This window comes from Anas platyrhynchos, chromosome 1 (assembly GCF_047663525.1).
Source record: "Anas platyrhynchos isolate ZD024472 breed Pekin duck chromosome 1, IASCAAS_PekinDuck_T2T, whole genome shotgun sequence".
Taxonomy (NCBI): Eukaryota; Metazoa; Chordata; class Aves; order Anseriformes; family Anatidae; genus Anas; species Anas platyrhynchos.
Genome location: NC_092587.1, coordinates 89,812,613 through 89,834,440, shown reverse-complemented (window position 1 = coordinate 89,834,440; position 21,828 = coordinate 89,812,613). Strand labels below are relative to the sequence as shown.

The 21,828-nt window shown below is 39.0% G+C and overlaps 1 protein-coding gene across 42 annotated transcripts in view; it reads left to right on the top strand.

Moving 5' to 3' along the window:
* Window positions 1–21,828, top strand: part of LOC101801420 (target of Nesh-SH3) — a 154,056-nt gene that overhangs the window by 121,227 nt on the left and 11,001 nt on the right. For all 42 annotated transcript variants that reach the window (XM_072023550.1, XM_072023541.1, XM_072023509.1 and 39 more), the window contains 6 exons: window positions 1,076–1,144; window positions 1,523–1,735; window positions 5,076–5,187; window positions 17,146–17,225; window positions 18,780–18,809; window positions 19,834–19,995. In XM_072023550.1, the coding sequence (XP_071879651.1) occupies window positions 1,076–1,144; window positions 1,523–1,735; window positions 5,076–5,187; window positions 17,146–17,225; window positions 18,780–18,809; window positions 19,834–19,995 (666 nt within the window). The remainder of the gene's footprint in view (window positions 1–1,075; window positions 1,145–1,522; window positions 1,736–5,075; window positions 5,188–17,145; window positions 17,226–18,779; window positions 18,810–19,833; window positions 19,996–21,828) is intronic.

The window sequence follows — 21,828 nt, the reverse complement described above, 5'->3', positions numbered from 1 at the left end:
ATTTCTGTTTATGCCACTTTGACTTTTGCAACTTGCCTGAATTCACCTGGCTGTCATCTGATACACATCTTTGAAAAATGAGAACATGATGGCTCTTCCATCTTTTGAGAAATCAATACATGCTTAGTAGCCTTTCAATACTATTCAGGGTCTACTTTAAATCTGTGAAAGGTGTAGATAAGACACTTATTTTCCTGAATGTTTCATTTTGCATAGGACATAAATTTAAATTATTACTTGAATGGTGGCTGACAGTGGTCAAGATGGTTGTGATATACTACTATGTATCTGATCAATATGCAACTATCTAGATAGAAAAAAATACAATAGGATAAACATTATAGATAGTTAATAATTAGACCTTTATTGTGGGGAATTAGACCTAGAGTTGTGGGGAGGGTGTGCTTAGAATTAATTTTTGAGACAAAATATAATCTCATGATACTAGATGTATGAAAAAAATGCTTGTTCTGAATATATCATATGTTCTGTTCATTGATGTCTATTTTAGTATTTGTATCTAAGGGAAGATTCCGTTCAATATACTGGCTATTTACCACAACATTGATGTTAAGAATCCTGAATGCTCTAGCACATTTCTGCTCACAACAATGTTTGTGTACAATTCCTTTCACATTTTGTGGAAGTTTTACACTCTGAAGACAAAATTTGTGATGTCCTTGTCACTATTTTTTGAAAAGTTGTGTCCCAACTTAACAGTACTATACATTCTTTGAAGATGAAGTGAGCTCTAATTTAAATGGCCAGTACAGTGCAAAAAGTTGCTTTTAAAAAGGTCCAAAGTACACTTCACATAAATTGCATGAGCTGAATCCAGCAGGAGTTGTGAATTCTGTCATTCTGATTATAACATTCTTTATGCTGTTAGGTAAGTATGGGGTTTACCTAGCAGCCAAAATTGAGTCCTTAAAAGGAAAAAACAGATCTGACATCAAAGGTCTACCATGGAGGAACTTTAGCAGGGATGATTTCAAATGCCAAATGAACCGTGAGATACAGCAGTTCTGAAACTTTATGTTTATTGCAAATTGAATTACAACCGTGTCTCTTACAGTCGATGCAACTGTCTTCAGTTCAAGTCCTACATCAGAAACAGATTCTTCAGGCAAACCAAGGTACCAAGGTAGGATTTTAATAGCTGTGGTGTTTCTTTTGGGGGGAATGCATGGACACTGACCTGTTTTATATCAAAATTATCTTGTTTGGTTATTTGAAGGCCAAAGCTTCATTTGATTCTGTCTATTCCAGTCAGATGAAAGGTGACAACAGAAGGGTGAAGGCAGTGCAGATTCCAGGTCTAACAATACCCCACCCGCAAAAAAGGCAGCTTAGAAAAGGGTATTGAATATATAGTTTTAATTCTTAAACATTTGTGTTTCATTTTGACTTGTACAGATTTTTGCATCAGTCCCTCAACTGAAAGTTGTAGGATGGGTGGAATGGCATTGATGTTTTGTTAAAAATATTGTACTGAATAACAGCTCTTTCTTATTGCTCTAAGCCCCTCATGTCAAGTACATGAAGAAAGATGATGATGTGCCTTGCTCTATCACAAGCTCTCTTGAACATTTTCCTCAAGAAGAGGCTAGCATCAAGGAAGAACCTACTCGTCCTCCACAAAATCCTCCAACCAACCTCACAGTGGTGACTGTTGAGGGCTGTCCAACTTTCGTCATATTGGACTGGGAAAAACCAGACAATGACACTGTTACTGGTTGGTTTGATTTCTTTCTTATCTTGTTTCAGAATACAGTATTTCAAGCTTATTTTTACTTTGACAGTGATTTTGTGCCATTTAAAATAATACTTTCATCCCAAAAGTGTCTTACACTTCAGTGCTTTTATTTCATGCCGCTGTGACAGTATTCTTTACTGCATGGCTACTTGCACATAATGCAGACAACTTTCTTGCCATTATGTTTTTGATCAGTGAGCCAGATACAATGAAAGTATCTGTCTGGTAGGTCAGTAGAACTCTGCCAGCATATTACTTGCTGTACCCATTGTAAGACCACAAAGTTCTCTTTGTGTAAAGATTCTGTTCATTTGAGTCTATGCCTATGCCTATGAGTACCTGGGTAGGCATGCAAGAAGACCACTCATAATTTTTCTGTCTGCTCTGTATCAACACAAACTTACCAGAATTGAATATGAAAATTATGGTTCTTCTGTACTGTCAGGATAATAGCTTCCATTTTTACCACTGTTATAAAAGAGAACTTTGATCTGCAAAATCACTAACTCAATCACTGCTGTGGCCAAACAGATTTGGCTGTGTTGCTTTACAAGTGAGTAGAATAAGTAAGTCTAGGAACTGTGAGGAGGAAGATTTGATCGCTAGCCATTCACTTTAGCGTGTAAGTGGGATATTTACAGAAGTTGCTTTATATGCATGTCATGACAGATTTTACTGCAGAGCTGTAATGGTGACTGTCACATGCTCTCTTCCCCAAAATAGTCTTCCCTTGATTCTCTAGAAATGATTACTAAGCTCAGCCTGGATTCTTTCCTGTTCTTCCCACAATTTTGAAAAATAATAAATGCAGATCCAAAGGCACACTCAGAACAAAAATAAGCCTGTACCACCTTCTTCTGAGAAAGAGGAAGAAAGTTGCCCCTTCTGCTGAATTAAAAGGGAAGAAAAAAAAAAAAAAGACTATAGGCAAGTAAAAAGTAACAATCAGAAAGAAGAATGATTACCTGACTTGTCTTCTGTAATGTGCTGGAAGAAGTGTGAACCGATTTGTAGCGTATTCCTAGCTTTAACATTAGGCTGGGGAGAGGCTCTTTGTGAACATTCTCCTTTCTAGGCAGTTCAGCTATGCCTCTTTTTATCCAGGGAAAACCCTTTTTGTTGCCGTTGTCATTTGGAGGCTTCCTCCACAGACCTGTCCTTAGCTTGATAAGATCAGATAACTTGCTTTTTTTTTTTCTTGGAAGCAGACCTGTTTTTCTTGAGTACATTAATGAACCCACTGCAGCACAACCATTTCAACTGCAGAAATAGAAAAAAACATTTACATTATAACTGGAAAAACTGTCAGCATGCGTCATGTAATGAGGAAAGCAAGGTCTGATTTCCTTCTGATACAGTCTTATTTCTGTTATTTTTCGCTGCTCCTCGTAAGACTTGTTCTCTAGACCCTTCACCAGCTTCATTGCCTTTCTCTGGACATGAATACACATAATACAAAATGTTTGAATTCTGTGGCTTAGAAATACTCCCACTGAGTTTCTGTCCTTCATCTTAATGTCTAAAAAATAAGTCCGTTAATGACTCATCTAAGAATGTTTTCTGTAGTCAACAAAAGTCAATGAATCCCATTTTCTCCAAAAGGTGATTACTTCATATTGGCACAAGAATGATATTACTTGTTTAGAAGAACTTAAATCAAGTTTTCTGTCATCTCCTTTATTTTTGTATTTTGAAAAAAATGTTTTTTCAATGTTCTGATTTGGACATCACATCTTTATTTTTAATGTGCAGTTTCAGATAGAACTGTGGATAATTTGTTGAGCCTTATTTAAAAAATACTGCTGTTGACTATTAGTTAATATGTTGCATGAGGGTTTTCATAATATTAGGTATTACTAAAACCAAAATTATACTTTGGTAATGGAAAGATGTGACAAATAATAGCTAAAGTAGTGGTCAAGCTTTCCTCCTTGTTTTCATAAAAGCTGCAAAATGTCAGGGACCAAGAACTTTTTTCTGGTGCCCTGCTTCTCCTGTTGAGTTGTCTCAGAGATGGAGGGCAGTGTATTGTCTAGTCCACTGAGGATCACTGTTAATATACATTAACAAGCAGATACTGGATGCACTTCCGTAGTTCATTGTATGTGTGCATGGAAGCACATGCCCATGCATTTGTTGTATTATCCTTTATTCTCCAGTTTGAATGAGTTAAAAAGTTTAAAGCGTGTGACTTGGGGCTAGCAGAAGGGCAGATGGATTGAATTTCTGTGAAGTTATCTACTGATTCTCTATCCAGATACTCCTAAGGCAGTAGAAATCCAGCCTCTGTCCTGTCCTTACTAAGCATCATTGCTATAATGAAGCTTAATTGTGGTGAATAAGGGCTTTTCCTTTTTTTTTTTTTTTTTGTTGTTGTTGTGTGTGCGTGTGTGTGTAGGAAAGGATCTTTGTTTCCGAGAAGGAAAAGCGTAGAGAAAACACTGGCTTTTTGACATACTCTTAAACCCATTTTAAAGTTACATGTTGCTTCATCTATGCTCCAAATATAAGATATGATATAAAAAGACCCTGTGTAGTGGTTGCTTCTGAAACCATTATAGCAAATAATCTAAAATCCACATGTACGTATATGTGTGTAATTGCTTGGTCTGAAAGACTGGCATAGAAGCTTGGAGTTGTGACTCATGTCAGAGGATGCATGCTAGAGATGGACTGTATCTTGGATATGGTTATGATTTTTCAAAGGGGCATCTTCTTCCCAAACATCTGGTTCTACTCCCCTGTTTAGAGCATGGCTCACACTCGGTAGTACATACCAGTGGGGTGAAAATAAAGTAGTAAGTCTCCATAAATAATACAAATACAAAAAAAAAAAAAAAAAAAGTACTTAATTCTAAACTGACAGATTCCCAAGAGCATAAGCAAAATTAGTGAGCAGTTTCCTGTGGAAACCTAAGTTTTATTAGGTTTTACTTTAAGTTAATCAGGGTTTAAGCATTTAGAAACTGTACTTTCATCTTTGATGCTTCTTTTTTCAAACTGAGGGATATGTAAACTTACTTGTGTTCAGTATTCTGTCAGTAGAGTACCCTTGGGGAAGGTGAGATTTTGAGTATCCTCTGTCCCATAACTGAATCATGAGAAAGGATGAGAGGCTAGGCACTCAGCAATCTGTAATTGGAACTCTAAGGAGTTTTTCTTACCATTTTAGAATACTAACATCCAGACTTGTTCACATGAAATGTCTGTACAGCCTGTTAGATAGTAGGAGTGGAAATCAGATGGAAAAAAGGGAGAACAATTAAGTTCAAGTGAGAGCTGTTATTTAAACACGTTTCTCTTTACTGTATTTTTCTAGAGTATGAAGTTGTGTCAACTGAAAACGGAGCAAGTGATGGTGAAAAGGAGAAGTCAATTATCACTACAAATCAAACCCATTCTACGGTGGAAAACCTAAAACCTGACACAAGGTAATTAAGTAAAATGATTTTCTAAGTTTCTTCAACTAATTTACTCTGTCAGCTGTCTGCCACTTCAAATGCTAATATATTCAAATATATATGTATACACACACATATATTTAAAAGTAGTTACTTCAAATAAATATATATATATATATATATATATAATATTTATACATGCACATATACATATGGCAGACCAAATTGCTTTTACTTGTGCTCTGATAGGAGAAAGGCATGCTTTGCTTTTACTTTCTTTTAAGTGAACAGATAAGATGGATCTGAGGAAACTTTATGAAATTCCAAAGAACACATATGTGGTCTGGACAGACTACAAAAAAAAAGGAAAAAAATGCCTTTTTTTTCTTGTTTTAATCTCTTGATAAATTTAGCAGACGAAGAAACAAGACAAACATGTGAAATGTTATCCTGATGTGTCAGATAAAGATTTATATGTAGTTGTCTCTCTGTGAGGTTTAAGGATACTCAGCACAGCAGGTGCAGGCTCCTTGGCTACGTAGATGTATGCATTCAACTGCTGGAATGCAAGTTAGGCCACTGTACGAAGTCTGACCACTGCATTGCACCATAAAGAGGTGCAATACAGAGGCTTTCTTTCAGTATATAAAAACAGCTGGCAAGTTAAAAATGGGCCAGTGAGTCCCGGTTGATGGCAGGCATCTTGGGCAACTATGCCAGTGTTATAATTCAGTTCAAAAAATCTCATAAAATATATATATGTTCAAATCTCATAAAATATATATATGTTCAAAATATAAATATATATATTTATATTTGCCCAAGATGCCTGCCATCAACCGGGACTCACATATATAAAATATATATATACATATATATATACATATATGTATATATATATTTTATATATATTTATATATATTCTTTATATATATATATATATATATATATATATATATATATATATATTCTTTCTTCATGGTAAGATTCAGAGCAGGGGGGGGGGGGGGGGGGGCGGAGGCACTGTCCTGTGTTTTGAATTACTTATTGATTGCATCAGAAAGTTAGTGAATGTCAAGTTTCTTTTGCCCTGTAAGACCATTTGGCTTTGGTAACTGGACTTTCCATTTCAGATTGACTGCCCTTTTCTACTACTATCTTTAAATTGGTAACACAACACAAAATTCTTTGTAGAACCCATCATGAATCTTAACTTCTAGGCAGTATGTGGATTAATCTGAGGCATTAGTTCTTAACTTTTACCTAGTTGTGAGCAGCAGCTTCTCAAGGGCGTAATAAGGAACTGTTGCAGAAAGTGGAGGGGAAGGGAAATGGAAAAGAAAGGCTAAGCAAATTGAGACACCCAAAAAGAACTTCTCTAAGAGACTCCAAAACACAAAAGATGGGCTAGGACTGCTGTGTATTGCATGATGGTCATCTCTGTTATCTTCTAAAGGCATATTGCTTGTGAAAGGGTGAACTACAGATGTGTCATGACATGTCAGTTATGATACGCTAGCAATACAACTGATGCTGGTGACCAAGCATCAGTCAAGTCAATCTTGTCAATTGAGGAGGCTTAGAAGAGACAGCAAAACAACAGGTTTTTGGAGTAGCAGCTGAAGAAAGGTAGTGGGCACTGTTTTCTTTTCTGTTTCTATTTTTGTTTTAGGATCTGCTTTGAAATGATGCACTTGCATCCCTGAAAACAACTGTGAGTTGTTATTGAGACTGTTTTCCATTACACATTCAAATTGGTTGAATTTGGTGACAGAAATTAGATGGACTGATTAAGAGTAAAAAAGCCATAGAAGCAATGTGAAGCCCTGGATGCTGAGAATAATGTCCAGGTGGCTAAAAGAGGAAAGCATTTTTAGACTGCTGCTTTTTAAGAAATGGAGCAAGGTGGAGGCAGGCAGACCCAGAAACCGTTGGAAAGGTCATAAGAAAGACAGGAGTTCTGGGAAGCAGATAAAATAGTTTTTAGTTTTAATTTGTAACATTTCTGTCAGTCTTATGAGAGGACTTCTGGGTTTTGGTGATCAACAGCAGACCAGAGACCATGGACAAAAGATGTCTTTGGAGTGTGAATTTTGTTAAAATAAGCTAGATACGAAATCAGCACTAACTGGTAGATGGTGACTTAGGACATAAAAGGATAAATTTACCTTGGTGGGGTGATGGCTGTAATCTCTACTCCCCTAGCACCAGAAAGAAAGGACCCTGAAAGTCTTTCTGGATTCAGGAGGGTATCATCTGAAATTGAAAAGGTTTGATATGAATTGCAATGGTGTCCCTTCGGTCTGAAAGGATTTCAAGGAGGCAAAGTCCTCAGAGAGGCTTTGTTTGATTAAATTCTTATTTCAGAATGTGTTTCCTAATTCTGAGACGTCTTGAAAGCTTTGGCAGAAGCACAAGAAATTGTTATTGTTGCCATTTGAATCTAGGCTTGTTGGCCATTAATTTCAAGGAAAGTAAGAAATGGATTGAAGACAACTGGCATCACGTAGACAGTTCTAGTGTTGCAAGGAAAGACAAATGTCTATAATAAAGATTTCCTAGCTGTCATGAGCTCATTGCTCACTAGATGAAGTAAATGGACTAGTGGATAAAACTGTCTTGAAAATATGAGGAAGAGAGACAATGAAATACATCTGAATAAATCAATTGAGCCCCCCAAATGTCTGAAAATTCATAAAGTAATACATTAAATCTGGGAAGCAGATTTTTCTATAACTAGCCTTAAAGGAAAGAGCTGCAGAAGAGGTAGAGCTGGAAATGAAACTTGGAAGAGAAAAAGAAATCCCTCTTGCAAAGGACCAACATTTACAACACTACCAGAAAGTATATGGAAAGAGATGATCAGTAGCAGAAGGTGGATTAGCTGGGAAAGAACCTCTTGGCCATGAAACAGTTTGGAGAAGCTGACAAGCTGAATTTGAGATGCTAGTTTTCCAACTTTTTTGAAGCCATCAGGGATGCTGTGTGAATCCCATACGCCACTCTAAAGGTTCAATGCCTCCAGAGTTGAAGAAAGTTCAGAATGTATCTAATCCATGCAGATCTAAATGAAGATTTTCAAAAACAATAAACATGATTGTGGATATCATATCTTAGGCTCTATGGGCAAATTTGAATGTGAAAGTTCTACAGCAGCAGAATTACAGTTGAAGCCTGTAATTCTCCAGGTGTTTACTCTTTAGGAGCAGTAGAGAACAAAGATGGTTTGCAGCCCCATTGTCCAAGATCTGTTGTCCTCTTGAGGTAAAATAGGTAGGAAGGGTATTCAGTGCCTGGCCAGAAGCTAAAGAATTAAATGCCCACATCTAACAGATCATACTGCTATACCTCTGGAAAGTTCTGCAGTAAGCTAGATACCCTTCCTCTTTTAGAGAAGGCATATTTTAAAGATGAGGAGCTAATGGCCAGACTTGGAATATTTAAGAAATTTGGACTTTGTTAGGAAGACAGTCTCAATGAGAGACTGAAAGTCTCCCTTGAAAAACTGCATGTGTGACTGCAGCTGTCCAGAAAAAGAATGTGTTGGCTAAAAGAGAAGAGGAGTTCTGATTTGCAGTACTGTTATCAGACATACAACAACTTGTGAAGGTTACTTTTAAACAAAAGTTTTATACATTAGGGCAGTCTGTCTTGTAGTACATGTGTAATACATAGAAAACTTCCATTAATTTTAGCAACATGGAAAGTACTAATCATGATATCCATTATTTGGTTGGTCAGAGTTTTGAAACTGCTGCTGTTCCTGGCACTAATCAGTTACCTGGCTCCAGGTACTCTGGATCTAGATTGCTATTTAGTTTCATCAAATATTTTGCTTCTTATATTAACTTTTACCTGAAATTTCTCAAACCATGTTGTATGGTTACCGTATATAAGCTAGATAACTATATACACTTCTTACAGATAGTTATATCCAATTAGCTGGTGCTCAAAGAGAAAACCTTTCTCTTGTTTTACCAATGTCCTCTGCTGAAGTGTTTCTGTTATAGATGTGTTTCTGTGAGCTATTAATCACATATACACTGTTGTTGATTTATAAGTTTGTACTGCAGTTAGCTTTTACTATCCTTCATATTCTTCAGGGATTTCAGAGTAGATTCAGGTCATATTTGAGTCAAACCTCAATTCAATATCACTCTTACTCCAATTTTTCTACAGCTTTTACTATAGTTATTCCCTACTTTTCCTTCTTGTTAAATGAGTGAGATAGCCAAATTCCATTCATCCTCCTTTCTTCTAGTTAAGCTGAATTAAGTACTGAGCTACTCAATTTTTACTCTGTCATTCAAGCAGTGAGTGTCTGTGTGCTTATTAATGAACCCTGGGCAACCTAATGTAGCTTTTAATTTGGTCCTGTTGTGAAAAGGGGTGACTTCCAGATGACTTCCAGAGGTCCCTTTCAATCTAAATTACTGTATGGTTTTATCTTATGTGGGTAGTTTCCAATCTTGTTAATTTTGCCCACTTTCTTCAATGCAGGCTGATGTATTTTTCTATATTAAAGCAAATATTATTCATTTCTTAGCAAAGAAAAATCAGAGAAAAGTATGAACTGGCAGCTTAATTTTTGTCTTTCGTATGGAAAATTCATGTTTTTCATGCTGAGAGCAACTCTCATGGTGTTTTGAGAAATGTATCATCTACTCTATTTGGAAAATGGTCAAAACTAAAACACAAAACTGATTTTTTTGGTCAAAGCAATTACGGTCTAGCTTCCAAGCAGTTGTTTGAGGAGTGAGATTTGTAATATCAAAATTACAAAATATCTTCCAGCCTAGAAGAGAGGGATCTGGGGGTCGTGGTAGACAGCAAGTTGAATATGAGCCGGCAGTGTGCCCTGGCAGCCAGGAGGGCCAACCGTGTCCTGGGGTGCATCAAGCATGGCATCACTAGTAGGTCAAGGGAGGTGATTGTCCCGCTCTACTCTGCGCTGGTGCGGCCTCACCTCGAGTACTGTGTGCAGTTCTGGGCACCACAGTATAAAAAGGACATGAAACTGTTGGAGAGTGTCCAGAGGAGGGCTACGAAGATGGTGAAAGGCCTGGAGGGGAAGACGTACGAGGAACGGCTGAGGGCACTGGGCCTGTTCAGCCTGGAGAAGAGGAGGCTGAGGGGAGACCTCATCGCAGTCTACAACTTCCTCGTAAGGGGGTGTCGAGAGGCAGGAGACCTTTTCTCCATTAACACCAGTGACAGGACCCGCGGGAACGGGGTTAAGCTGAGGCAGGGGAAGTTTAGGCTTGACATCAGGAGTGGGTTCTTCACAGAGAGGGTGGTTGCACACTGGAACAGGCTCCCCAGGGAGGGGGTCACTGCACCGAGCCTGTCTGAATTTAAGAAGAGATTGGACTGTGCACTTAGTCACATGGTCTGAACTTTTGGGTAGACCTGTGCGGTGTCAAGAGTTGGACTTGATGATCCTTAAGGGTCCCTTCCAACTCAGGATATTCTATGATTCTATGAATATTCTATCTAACCTGTCATACAGGTCTCTTGGTTTTGATTTTTTTTTTAATGGGGCTGTCCCCACAGGAATGCCTGTTTTCATTGGCATACCCCAGACTTCATTCTTTGTGCTCTTCATCTATTCTTAGCTTTAAACTAAAAACTGCCCTTAAAGAAAGAAAGTGGGTGACTTCTCCTATGATAATAGTCATGCAAGATCTGCCATATGTGAATCTGTCAAAGTAAGGTCGTTATTCAGAGTTTTCCACATTTCTCTCCCTGAGATGGTTTCTTGTAATAGAGCTGGAGAAGCCTGATATAGAAAGAGGCTTACTGTGATTTTTGTTTCCTTCATTCTGTCTCCTGTGTAGTAATGATGGTGTTCAACTGCATCTTCTCCTTCATTAAGATTAGTTTCACTGTTCTGTAGCTTTTTTCATGGACCTTTTCTAGCCTAGAATGTTAAATACAGTTGTTTGTTTTGGAGCTGTTTGTGTTGCTGTTGTTGTTGTTGTTGTTGTGTGTGTTTTGTTTTGTGTTTGTTTTTGTTTTGCATCCAATTCTTTTTTCCCATTTCCAAAAGAATTCTAGTTAGTTTTTTTTTTTTTTCCAAAGTTTTAGAGTTTCTGACTTCTTAAAATTGATTTATTTTTCTAAGTCTCCCAATCATCTGATATAGTATCATTTGGTATTTCTGCTGGTTCTTCTGCCAAAATATGTAGTCTCTGTATCCCTGCTCTATCTTGAAATATTTTTTAAATTAAATGTGTATTTCCTCTTTCTTTGTGGTGGTTTGTTAAAGGGCAGTTAAGTTCATAGAACATACCGCTAGTGTCCAGGAAACTTTGCAACACCATTTTCTGTATAAGCCTTCAAAAAAGAGTCTGGGTGTTGTTGAAAACAGTTCTCATGCATGTTTGTTTTGGCAGTAATTGGAAGGTAATAAAGGAAAATATGAAGGCTGCAGTTCTGCTGTATTAGTCAGAGATGTGCCAAATGGCCTCAGGAAATTCAGGTAGTCCTTAAAATAGGGGATGTGTCTGTTGCACTAGTCTACTGGTGAAAAATTTTTAATCCAAAAAAGTATTAAGAACAATCAAAGAGTCTGTGATGCTTGCATTTCACATATATGTAAAGCTTCCTTTTAGGTTCTGATCCTTTGACTACTTAAGTAATTTGGTGATTTCAAATATGCTTTTCACCTTTAAAAAGGTGCTTAAAAGCACATTTGAAGTAGTCTCTTTGGACTCGTGCTTTGGATTGTGACCCAAGGTAGAGTATGTTTCCAGTCATGAGGAATCTTGAGGATTAAAATAGCAGGAAATGCAAAACCAGAATAAAACAAATAATCATTATACTTTTAAACACACACAAAAACATCAATCAATTAAAACAAACAAAACTGTAAAGTAAAGGTGAGAAGTGTAGGATATATGCACATACCAACCTGTTTTTATGATGTGGTAGGTGGTTTCCTTCAAAAGTTTATTTCATATTTCTTTAAGGTATGAAACAAAAAAGAGAATGGTGTTATAATACACTCAGAGACCATACCAGCTCTTCAAATCTCTACTGAATAATACAATCAGAGGATGGTTTGGGCATCCACACCTTCTCTGGGCAGCCTGTTTCAGTGCCTCACCATAGTAAAGAATTTCCTCCTAACATGTAATTTAAATCTCCCCTCTTTTATTTTAAAGCCGTTACCCCTTGTCTGATCACTACACTCCCTGATAAGAGAGTCCCTTCCCATCTTTCCTGTAGGCCCCCTTTAAATATTGGAAGGCGCCTATAAGGTTTCCCCAGAGCTTTCTCTCCTGTAGGCTAAATCACCACAGCTGTAAGCTTTTTATAAATTTATAGGCATTAATTCATATGTACCTGCTCATGTCATTATTGCCATTATCAAGTATTGTGTGGTATTGCAGTTAGTATCCAAATTGTGCTAACCACATAGAAGAGAAAAATCTCCCAATGCAGATAGCTTAGATTTTGGTAACAGCAAGTGTCATGAGATGAGAATTACAGCGAAAGCTTCAACAGTGTTAGGATAGGAATATGAAGATTACAGAAAAATACTGGATTTTTTGGTACTCTATTACAAGGCTTACAGGCTTTTGCAATAAATTGTTGATGATGCCAGGGTTCACATGTAAGCACTGCTTATTTTTTTTGGCTCTTCTTCCAACCTAATTAGGAGAAGGACTCCACAAACAAGCTCAGCGCTATTTATTTGTTTATTAATAAAATATTTCCTTCTCTTATGCCTAGTTTTGTTTGCTCTGTGTGATCACGCTGTCAAGCACGCTCTGCAGAGAGAAGCTCAATACATTGGGCAGTCCTGCATGATTGTTATTTAGCCACCGGCATCTCCCCACCTATTGACCTGATGTCCTAGGACTGTGCTCAGCTCCTTTAGTCGTCAATATTGTGATGAAAGACTTTCTTCAGCTATTTTCAGTGCTGAAGTCTTCCATCTTCTCCTTTTGCATGACTTGAGAAATGCAGGAACAGTTACCTCTGCCAAAGTTCCATGTGGAATAGTGATTTCCTATGGCGGAAAAATATGCTCTGCATAGTAATTACTGTTAAGTCAAGTCCATTTAATCTGCACAATGACTTCTATTGTCTTTGCAGTATGGGAGGATTTGGGAGGCCTAGTCCTCTCCCAGGTGAACAGGATGTTATTCTTAAGGAGTGTAGAGGTGTGAGAAATGTTAAATTGCTTACTTATATTGGGCAGCAGATCTTTTGGCATCGTGAGTGCACAGATATAAAGATGAAAGATAGGCTGCAGTTTCTCATGAATATCAAGTCTACCTATGATGTAGACATGGGATAATCATTATGTAGCTTTCCTATTTCCCCTTATTAACTTTGCCCTACATACTTTCTTGAACCTCTAGGCAATTTTCCCCTCCCTTGTAGCTTGTGTTGGAAGTATGTAAAATTGCAGCAAGTACCCTTATTTTTACACCATTTTACTTCTATGTTCATTGAATCGTAGAACTGTTTTTGTTGGAAGGGACCTTAAAGATCATCCAGTTCCAACCCCCCTGCCATGGGCAGGGACACGTTCCACCAGACCTGGTTGCCCAAATCCTAATTCCAGGGATTGTGCATCCATCCACAGCTTCTCTGGGCAACCTGTTCAAGAGCCTCACCGCCCTCATAGTAAAGAAATTCTTCCTAACATCTATTCTATATCTCCCCTCTTTAGTTTAAAGCCATTATCCTTTATTCTGACACTACACTTCCTGAAGCTTTTCTTCTTCAGCTTTTCAGATCTTCCACCTGACACACAAAATGGAAGACTTCATACAGTTTTCTTTGAAGAGAGCCACACCATGGTTTTAAAATTAGTCAGATACATAAAGTCTGTCACACCATGAACACAGTCTAACTTCACCTTTCTCTACCTTTCAGTTTTCAGTCAACTAGTTAAGTTCGTCTCATCTTCAGAAGTGGTCGTTTCTAGTTTTTGTACTGTTCCAGCCACTGCTACAGTTCAAGGAGCGAGTGTGGCAGAGGAAAAGGAGGCTGTAATGTTTGGGTACCTGTGAATACACTTATCACAAAACTGGTGATTTGTATGTATTTTAGTTTCAAAACTTGCTCTTTAATATTATGATTAGAAAGCCCTCCTAAGTGATTTTTTTTTAAAGTCTATCCATTAAACTGAATGTTGAACATAACTTTATTACTTTCCCCTTTTGCGGTTTTCTTTTTCTGTTTACATGGGCTGAAATCTGAAGATTTTAGTTCTTTACTTAAATTTTGCCATAGCTTTCCCATTGTGGTTTGACCTTTTGCGGAGATCTTAGTGGTCCCTAGACCACAGTTTGAAAAGCACTGTTTGGAAAATATTTAGACTTCAGTTTTGTTTTGGTCTTTTTATGGAGTTAGAGAATTGATGGGTCCAAGTTCATGGATTCAAATTTTTTGGAACAGGACTGTTTCCAATGAAGTATGTTGCTTAATGTTACTAACTCCAAGTAGGACATATCAGCTCCTGAGGACAATATATTGGTACAAAAATCAACAAAATACCTTTTTTTTTTTTTTTTTCAAAATTCTCCACCATCTTGTCCAGCTCCTGATTTTCTGGATGATAGAGGAAAATAACTTGCAAAACCCTTAAATATTCAGGTGAAATCCAGATTTGGCATCTACAGATCTTTAATTCAACACTTGTTGCATCATTACTTTCCAAATCCCTCCTACTGCCCAATCCAGTTCCATAAAAGCATGACACCTGCTCAGTTTTTGTCCTTTCCTTGTAGCCAGTGCTGTGGAATTAAAAAATAAAAAAATCCAACTCTACATCAGGAATCCTAGGCAAAAATATCTCTCTTGATTTCATATGAAGTGGCATAAAGATATGACTATCATCTATAAAATTAGACCATAAGTGCCCATAACAGCAGTAGAACGTACCATACTGAGCTATCAGTGATCAGAGTTCAGTCAGTGACCTGGCTGTGACCCTGCTGTGATGGAAGCGAGAGAACTTGTCTGGAGACTTACATTTGAAGGTATGCATTAAATTGTACATTGTCCAAAATGCATCTTCTAGCTATTACTTTAGAACACCCAATATATTAGTGAGTCTTCATCATTGATTATTCAGAAGGGATCTCCAATTGCTGTGCTGCAGTTCTTTGAGCAGCCACCTTTCCTACTAGGTGACAATATTTGACCAAAAATGTTGGGTTTTTCCCCTTAAAAAAATAATAAAAGAAAACCGTAGAAATAAAGGCAATTGCTTCTGTAAGCAATTTCTAAGTTTGTCTTAGACATGTTACGGATGGAAAACAGTTACTTGGTACTGCACAGTTAGTCCACTGAGGTTAATTAGTGAGCTGTCAGGTTTTGCAGGAGCCAAGAAGCAATGAGAAGTAATCTAGAGTTTGGATTGAATATTCTGTCTCTTGTACAGATTTGTAAATGGAGTTTACAAATTTCCAACCGTGCAAAGAGAGGTATTTTTTTTCTTAAAAAAAAAAAAAGCAAAAAAAAAAAGCTGTTTGGAAACAATCTCAGCAGTACATTAAAATGCTGTGTTACAGCCATGACCGTTATCACTAATAAGTGATCCTTCGTGAGTCGAGAGCTGAGGTTTTAATTGCCAGCTTCAGGGATTCTCATTTTGTTCAGTTTTCAGTCTCTAAGTTAGAGTCCATTTTCCAGCACTACAGTCCTTTTGACTCGTGTCCTCTGCATCTCTAGCTGATGAAAAAATATTGTAGAGCTTTACCATGTGTGCACCCAGAGCATATGACAAATCTTTGTGGCTGGTACGGGTAGGGCAGATTATTGCTTCTGACTGGTTGGGAAAGCATAAAGCGGGTGCTGTTGACTGGGTGTTGACATGCTACTGATGAGGGTGCTTTGGCAGGGAGGGCGTTGCAGCTCCTACAGGTAGGCACAGGTACAGGTGAGAAACTGAGCTGTCGCTGAGCAGTGAGCAATTCCCAGGTGCTGCCAACCTGGAGTCCGGAGAGCAGAAAAGCAGCTTTGCTGAGATGGCGTGTGCTGGGAGGCAGGAAATAAGTGTGTGTTCCTAGCTCTGCTGTTGATGTGAGATTGTAGCCATACTCAGCCTCCCCCCTTGTAACTCTCTTTCCTGCCCCATGGGGCTGTTGTCTTCTGTGCAACATTTGTAAGTTTGCAGCTGTTTTTCAATACCTGTTTACCTACAGCATCTAACCGAACATCCAGGTTTCAGCTGAGCTGCCAAGTTAGAAACAATCTTGTCTTGCCTGTCAACATTAAGCAAGTGTGAGGGGTGGGAGAGCCTTGAGCAGAGGAATTTGGCTTGGATTTTTTTTTCTTCAACCTTACTCAGTTTTCTTAGCACTTAAATGATTCTGAACAGAGTTGTGAGGAAGAGAGATGATGAGATAACTGCAGCATAGACTGATGTTGTGAGATGATAAGGTGAAAAGATAAGGTGACACTGCACAGTGTCTTTTAATTGCTTCATATATTCAGTGTTAACATACGTTCAAGAAATTGGATCCTTGCCTTGGCTGAGCTTCTGTCCCAGAAGACATGCCTTGCATTTCACCCCTGGCTCACTCTGTCACTGTTGGTGGGCCTAGGAGGTGCTGCATTGGAAGTTTGTGTTCTTGTGGCTGAAAAATGTGCAAATAAATAGCAGTGTGCTTTACTCAATCTCTCCTTAAAAGATTGTTTCGAACCTCACCTGAACTGCTCCCTTTGCCAGAACTGAAACTGCACGTGTGAGAGGTGATGGACTTAAACTGGTGGTGCATTAATTCAGACATTAATAGTATGTGAGCAAAGAATTTTCAAAAGGGTTGGTAAATTACATGTTCGGAGAGGCCTTGTACAGGTAGGATGAAGAATGTCTTGGTGTTTTCAGAGCAAGAAACAAGACCTTTTGGCTCTTCTCCAAGAGGAGTAGCACCAAGGTGTGTGTTGGCAGTTTGCTTGCTCTGGACTCCAAAAGAATGCTTGGTTTGCAAAATTTTCTTCTTTTATTTTTTTATTCTCCAGTTATGAATTCCATGTGAAACCTAAAAACCCACTTGGTGAAGGTCCAAGTAGCAATGTCGTGTCTTTCAGTACGGAATCAGGTAAGAACTTCCAAAAGTCTGCTGACTGATTTACAGTGGCTCTTGTATGAGAGTTTGTGGAGCAACTTTAATCCATTTGTCAGGGATATGGGAAAGGCTCTCTTGCTTCGTTTTGTATGTTTGGTCTTGCTCTTGGAGATCTTTTCAATCTCCAGATAGTTTTTGTTTGTTTGTTTTGTTTTGTTGTTTGTTTGATTTACTACTCAGCCTGTTACATTAATGGCTGGAAGGTCAGCCTGAGATCACAGCTCTATTATCTGAGGGTATAAGATGGCCAGACTGCAGGAAAAAAAAGCAGGAGCATGGAGAGTCTGGCATTCCCTATGAAGAAATTGGCTTTACCCTTAAAGAAAGCTCATTCATTTAGGATTCTTATTTCTGACCTTTTTATGTCTACCAAATTCATTAATATGTTCTGGATAGGGAACAAAGTTTTTCTGGGGGCTGGTGTGTTTATGAGCACTTTTTCTACCTGTTCAAAAAAACAAACTGTTTATAATAGTGCTGTCTTTAGACTGAAAAGAGGATTGAGAAATAGTAGCTGGAAAAGTTGATGGTCCTGGTATGTCTTCATCCATCCTTCTTACTCTTCTGTGAAACTGTTAAAGATGTATTTACGAGTCTATTTTGACCATTGGTTGGTTCCCAATCTTAAGTGCTAGCTGACCCAAGGGTGAGAATCAGAAAATGCCTTTGCTTTCTGTGTTTGAGTTCATAGTGAGGCTAACTGGCTAACTACATTCGACTTAATGACGCTGTACAAACCAGGTATCTTCTTTTGTGTAGAAGTGTTTATTGTTTGATAGCACTTCAGGACCATATTCGACTCCAAATGGGTGTAGCCTGTTTAAAGGGACTTTGTTGATCCGCATTTTGAGCCAGGTGTAATAATATAATAGTCCTGATCACTGCTCAGTCACTGATGGATGGATGAGAGTTTTGGCTGAGCAAGGGATTAGGCAGGGAGGAGTTCAGATGAAGCCACACATATTGAAAAACTGTGAATACACTCTTTGTAACCTGGATTGTTAGAACTGAAACAATGTTTATGCCAAGTGCAATTTTCATTAATGACAAGGCTTACATTCTGTCTCCTATTTAGCTTGGCCAAATCAAGCAGTCAGTTTTATTTTTTCTTAATTGCACACATCAATTTCTCACTTTTGGGCTTTCATAACCGAATTTTGTGTAGCAAGCATTACAGAAGTGTCCTTTCTTTCCCCCAAGTTTTTGACAGTGTAATTAAAAATGGTGGGGAGAAAGGCAACAGAATTGAGGTTTACTGGTAACCGGTTTAAACTTGTCTTTACTAGAACCCAGTTTGAATCCAGGTTCCCATAAGAAACATTTTTAAGAGCTCGTTGATGCTGTAATTTCACACCATAACATAAGAAATGACTTTGGTTAATTTGATAGAAAAGTGAACTTTGCTTCCAAAACACTGTGTTTCACCAATTTGCCAGCTATAGGAAATTACTTACCAATGCTTTTCCATTGGAGTTTTGGGAAAGTTAATTTTTTGGTGTCTGATTGAATGTTTGTTTCTTTCCACAGCGGACCCAAGAGTGAGTGAGCCGATTTCAAGTAAGACTATTATGTATATTATAATGTCCTCTGATCAGATTTTTTTTTTTTTTTTCAGCAATGAAGTAGCATAATTTTAGTGGTGGGGTTCTGTACTGCACCAGTTAAATGAACTGTGGAATCAAGCAGCCTTTACACATGATTCCGTTCTTTCCACCCATATTTCTTGTGAGGAATTCATGCCAGGCTACTTGTTTACCTGAGCAGAATGCAATCAATGTGATGTGGTTCTCCCATGGCAGCTGGGATGGCTTCAAACCAACGTACACAAATGAGCCAAGGACAGCCTCATATTTTCTGTCTTGTTGTTAAGTCAAAAAAAAGCTCTGCAAAATGAATAAGCTATTTCACACTTTTTAAGTGAGTTAACAGAACACAACTCAAAGGATACTATTTAGCTGCCATTGTGTTTCAGGAAAAAAAAAAAAAACAACTGCTTCAGAAGGCTTGATCCAGCTCTGTTTTCGGCCACTTATAAGGCTCTTGCTGTCTTTGGTAGGAGGTAGACTAAGCTTTTGAAGAACAGCTGAGATCCATTCAAGCAAAGTGGTCTGCTTTTCACATTTGTAGAGGACATCACTTGACAAAAAAAATGAGACACCATTTATTTCCACATAATTCATGACACTTAATGTTTATGCAAGTTTTTAATCACATATGGTTTGCTGCAAGATGACTGTCCTGTCTTGAATCCACTGAGAAACAGTGACTGTATCACATAACTTTGTAAATGAACATTTTGCCCACGCACATTGTCCCCCTAAAAAAGTTAGTGAGCCTATTTCAAACTGGCTCCACTGACACACAGAGCAGAAGCAGTTCGCTGCATCAGTCACATCTGCACACTCCAGTGCTTCCTTGAAATACCTTTAATGTGCAAAATGCAGCTGACTGATTCTGAAGTATTGCTATACTTCAATGTGCGTTCTGCTCCATGGAGGTTTCTAATTCGATTTATTTGAATGTATTTGTTGTAAATAATTTTCTGTGCATCGTCATACTTCAGCCTCTTCCTTTCTTGCAGTGGGAAAGGATGCTATCTGGACTGAAATCCCATTCAATTCTGACACCTATTCAGAATGCAAAGGGAAACAGTATGTAAAGAGGACTTGGTATAAGAAGTTTGTGGGTGTGCAGCTGTGTAATTCTTTGAGATACAAGATATACCTCAGCGATTCACTTACAGGTAAGAGAGATTCATGTCAGTGTTGTCCACATTTTATAGTCCTCAAAAATACCATGGCTGCCAGAACTAAGAAGTTGATTAACAAGATGGGCTCTGCTGAAGTGTGATCAAGTATGTTTAATCTAGTCACCAGACAGATTAGTCATAAATATTAGTCTGTTTGTGCTCAGTAGTCATTGACACGTTTGCTACTGAATTTTCAGACTCAAGACTTACTTCTGTGTGGTCATCATCTGATCTGTTGGTATCCTGGGGGATCATACAAAAAACTGATAAAGATCAGATGGCTGCCAGTCAATAGCTTATATTGTAAAGGTGCCAAATCTGTATTTAAAACACAGCCTGGGATAGATCTTAATAGAGGATTAGGACCTAAATTTAGACTAGGATTAATGCTCAGTCATTCCCATCCCATTTGGTAAACATCTGGTTACTTTATTACTGTGGGGTTTATAAATAGAATCATAGAATATCCTGAGTTGGAAGGGACCCTTAAGGATCATCAAGTCCAACTCTTGACACCGCACAGGTCTACCCAAAAGTTCAGACCATGTGACTAAGTGCACAGTCCAATCTCTTCTTAAATTCAGACAGGCTCGGTGCAGTGACCACTTCCCTGGGGAGCCTGTTCCAGTGTGCAACCACTCTCCCTGTGAAGAACTTCCTCCTGATGTCAAGCCTAAACTTCCCCTGCCTCAGCTTAACCCCGTTCCCGCGGGTCCTGTCGCTGGTGTTAATGGAGAAAAGGTCTCCTGCCTCTCGACACCCCCTTACGAGGAAGTTGTAGACTGCGATGAGGTCTCCCCTCAGCCTCCTCTTCTCCAGGCTGAACAGGCCCAGTGCCCTCAGCCGTTCCTCGTACGTCTTCCCCTCCAGGCCTTTCACCATCTTCGTAGCCCTCCTCTGGACACTCTCCAACAGTTTCATGTCCTTTTTATACTGTGGTGCCCAGAACTGCACACAGTACTCGAGGTGAGGCCGCACCAGCGCAGAGTAGAGCGGGACAATCACCTCCCTCGACCTACTAGTGATGCCGTGCTTGATGCACCCCAGGACACGGTTGGCCCTCCTGGCTGCCAGGGCACACTGCCGGCTCATATTCAACTTGCTGTCTACCACGACCCCCAGATCCCTCTCTTCTAGGCTGCTCTCCAGCGTCTCATCGCCCAGTCTGTACGTGCAGCCAGGGTTTCCCCGTCCCAGGTGCAGGACCCGGCACTTGTTCTTATTGAACTTCATGCAGTTGGTGATCGCCCAGCTCTCCAGCCTATCCAGATCCCTCTGCAAGGCCTTTCCACCCTCATTCGAGTCCACAACTCCTCCAAGTTTGGTGTCATCGGCAAACTTGCTCAAAATACCTTCTATTCCTACATCCAGATCGTTTATAAAAATATTGAAAAGTACCGGCCCTAAAATGGAGCCTTGAGGGACCCCACTAGTGACCGCCCGCCAGCCTGACGCAGCGCCATTCACCATAACCCTTTGGGCCCTGCCCGTTAGCCAATTGCTCACCCATCGTATGATGTTTTTATTTAGCTGTATGGTGGACGTTTTGTCCAGTAGGATCCTATGGGAAACCGTGTCAAAAGCCTTGCTGAAGTCCAAAAAAATCACATCAGCTGGTTTCCCTTGGTCCACCATACGGGTGATCTTATCATAAAAGGAAATCAGGTTAGTTAGGCAGGACCTACCCTTCACAAACCCATGCTGGCTGGGACCAATGACTGCTTTGTCCCCCAGGTGCGCCTCAATATGTTCGAGAACCATCTTCTCCATGATTTTACCAGGCACTGACGTGAGACTGACAGGCCTGTAATTGCTAGGGTCTTCTTT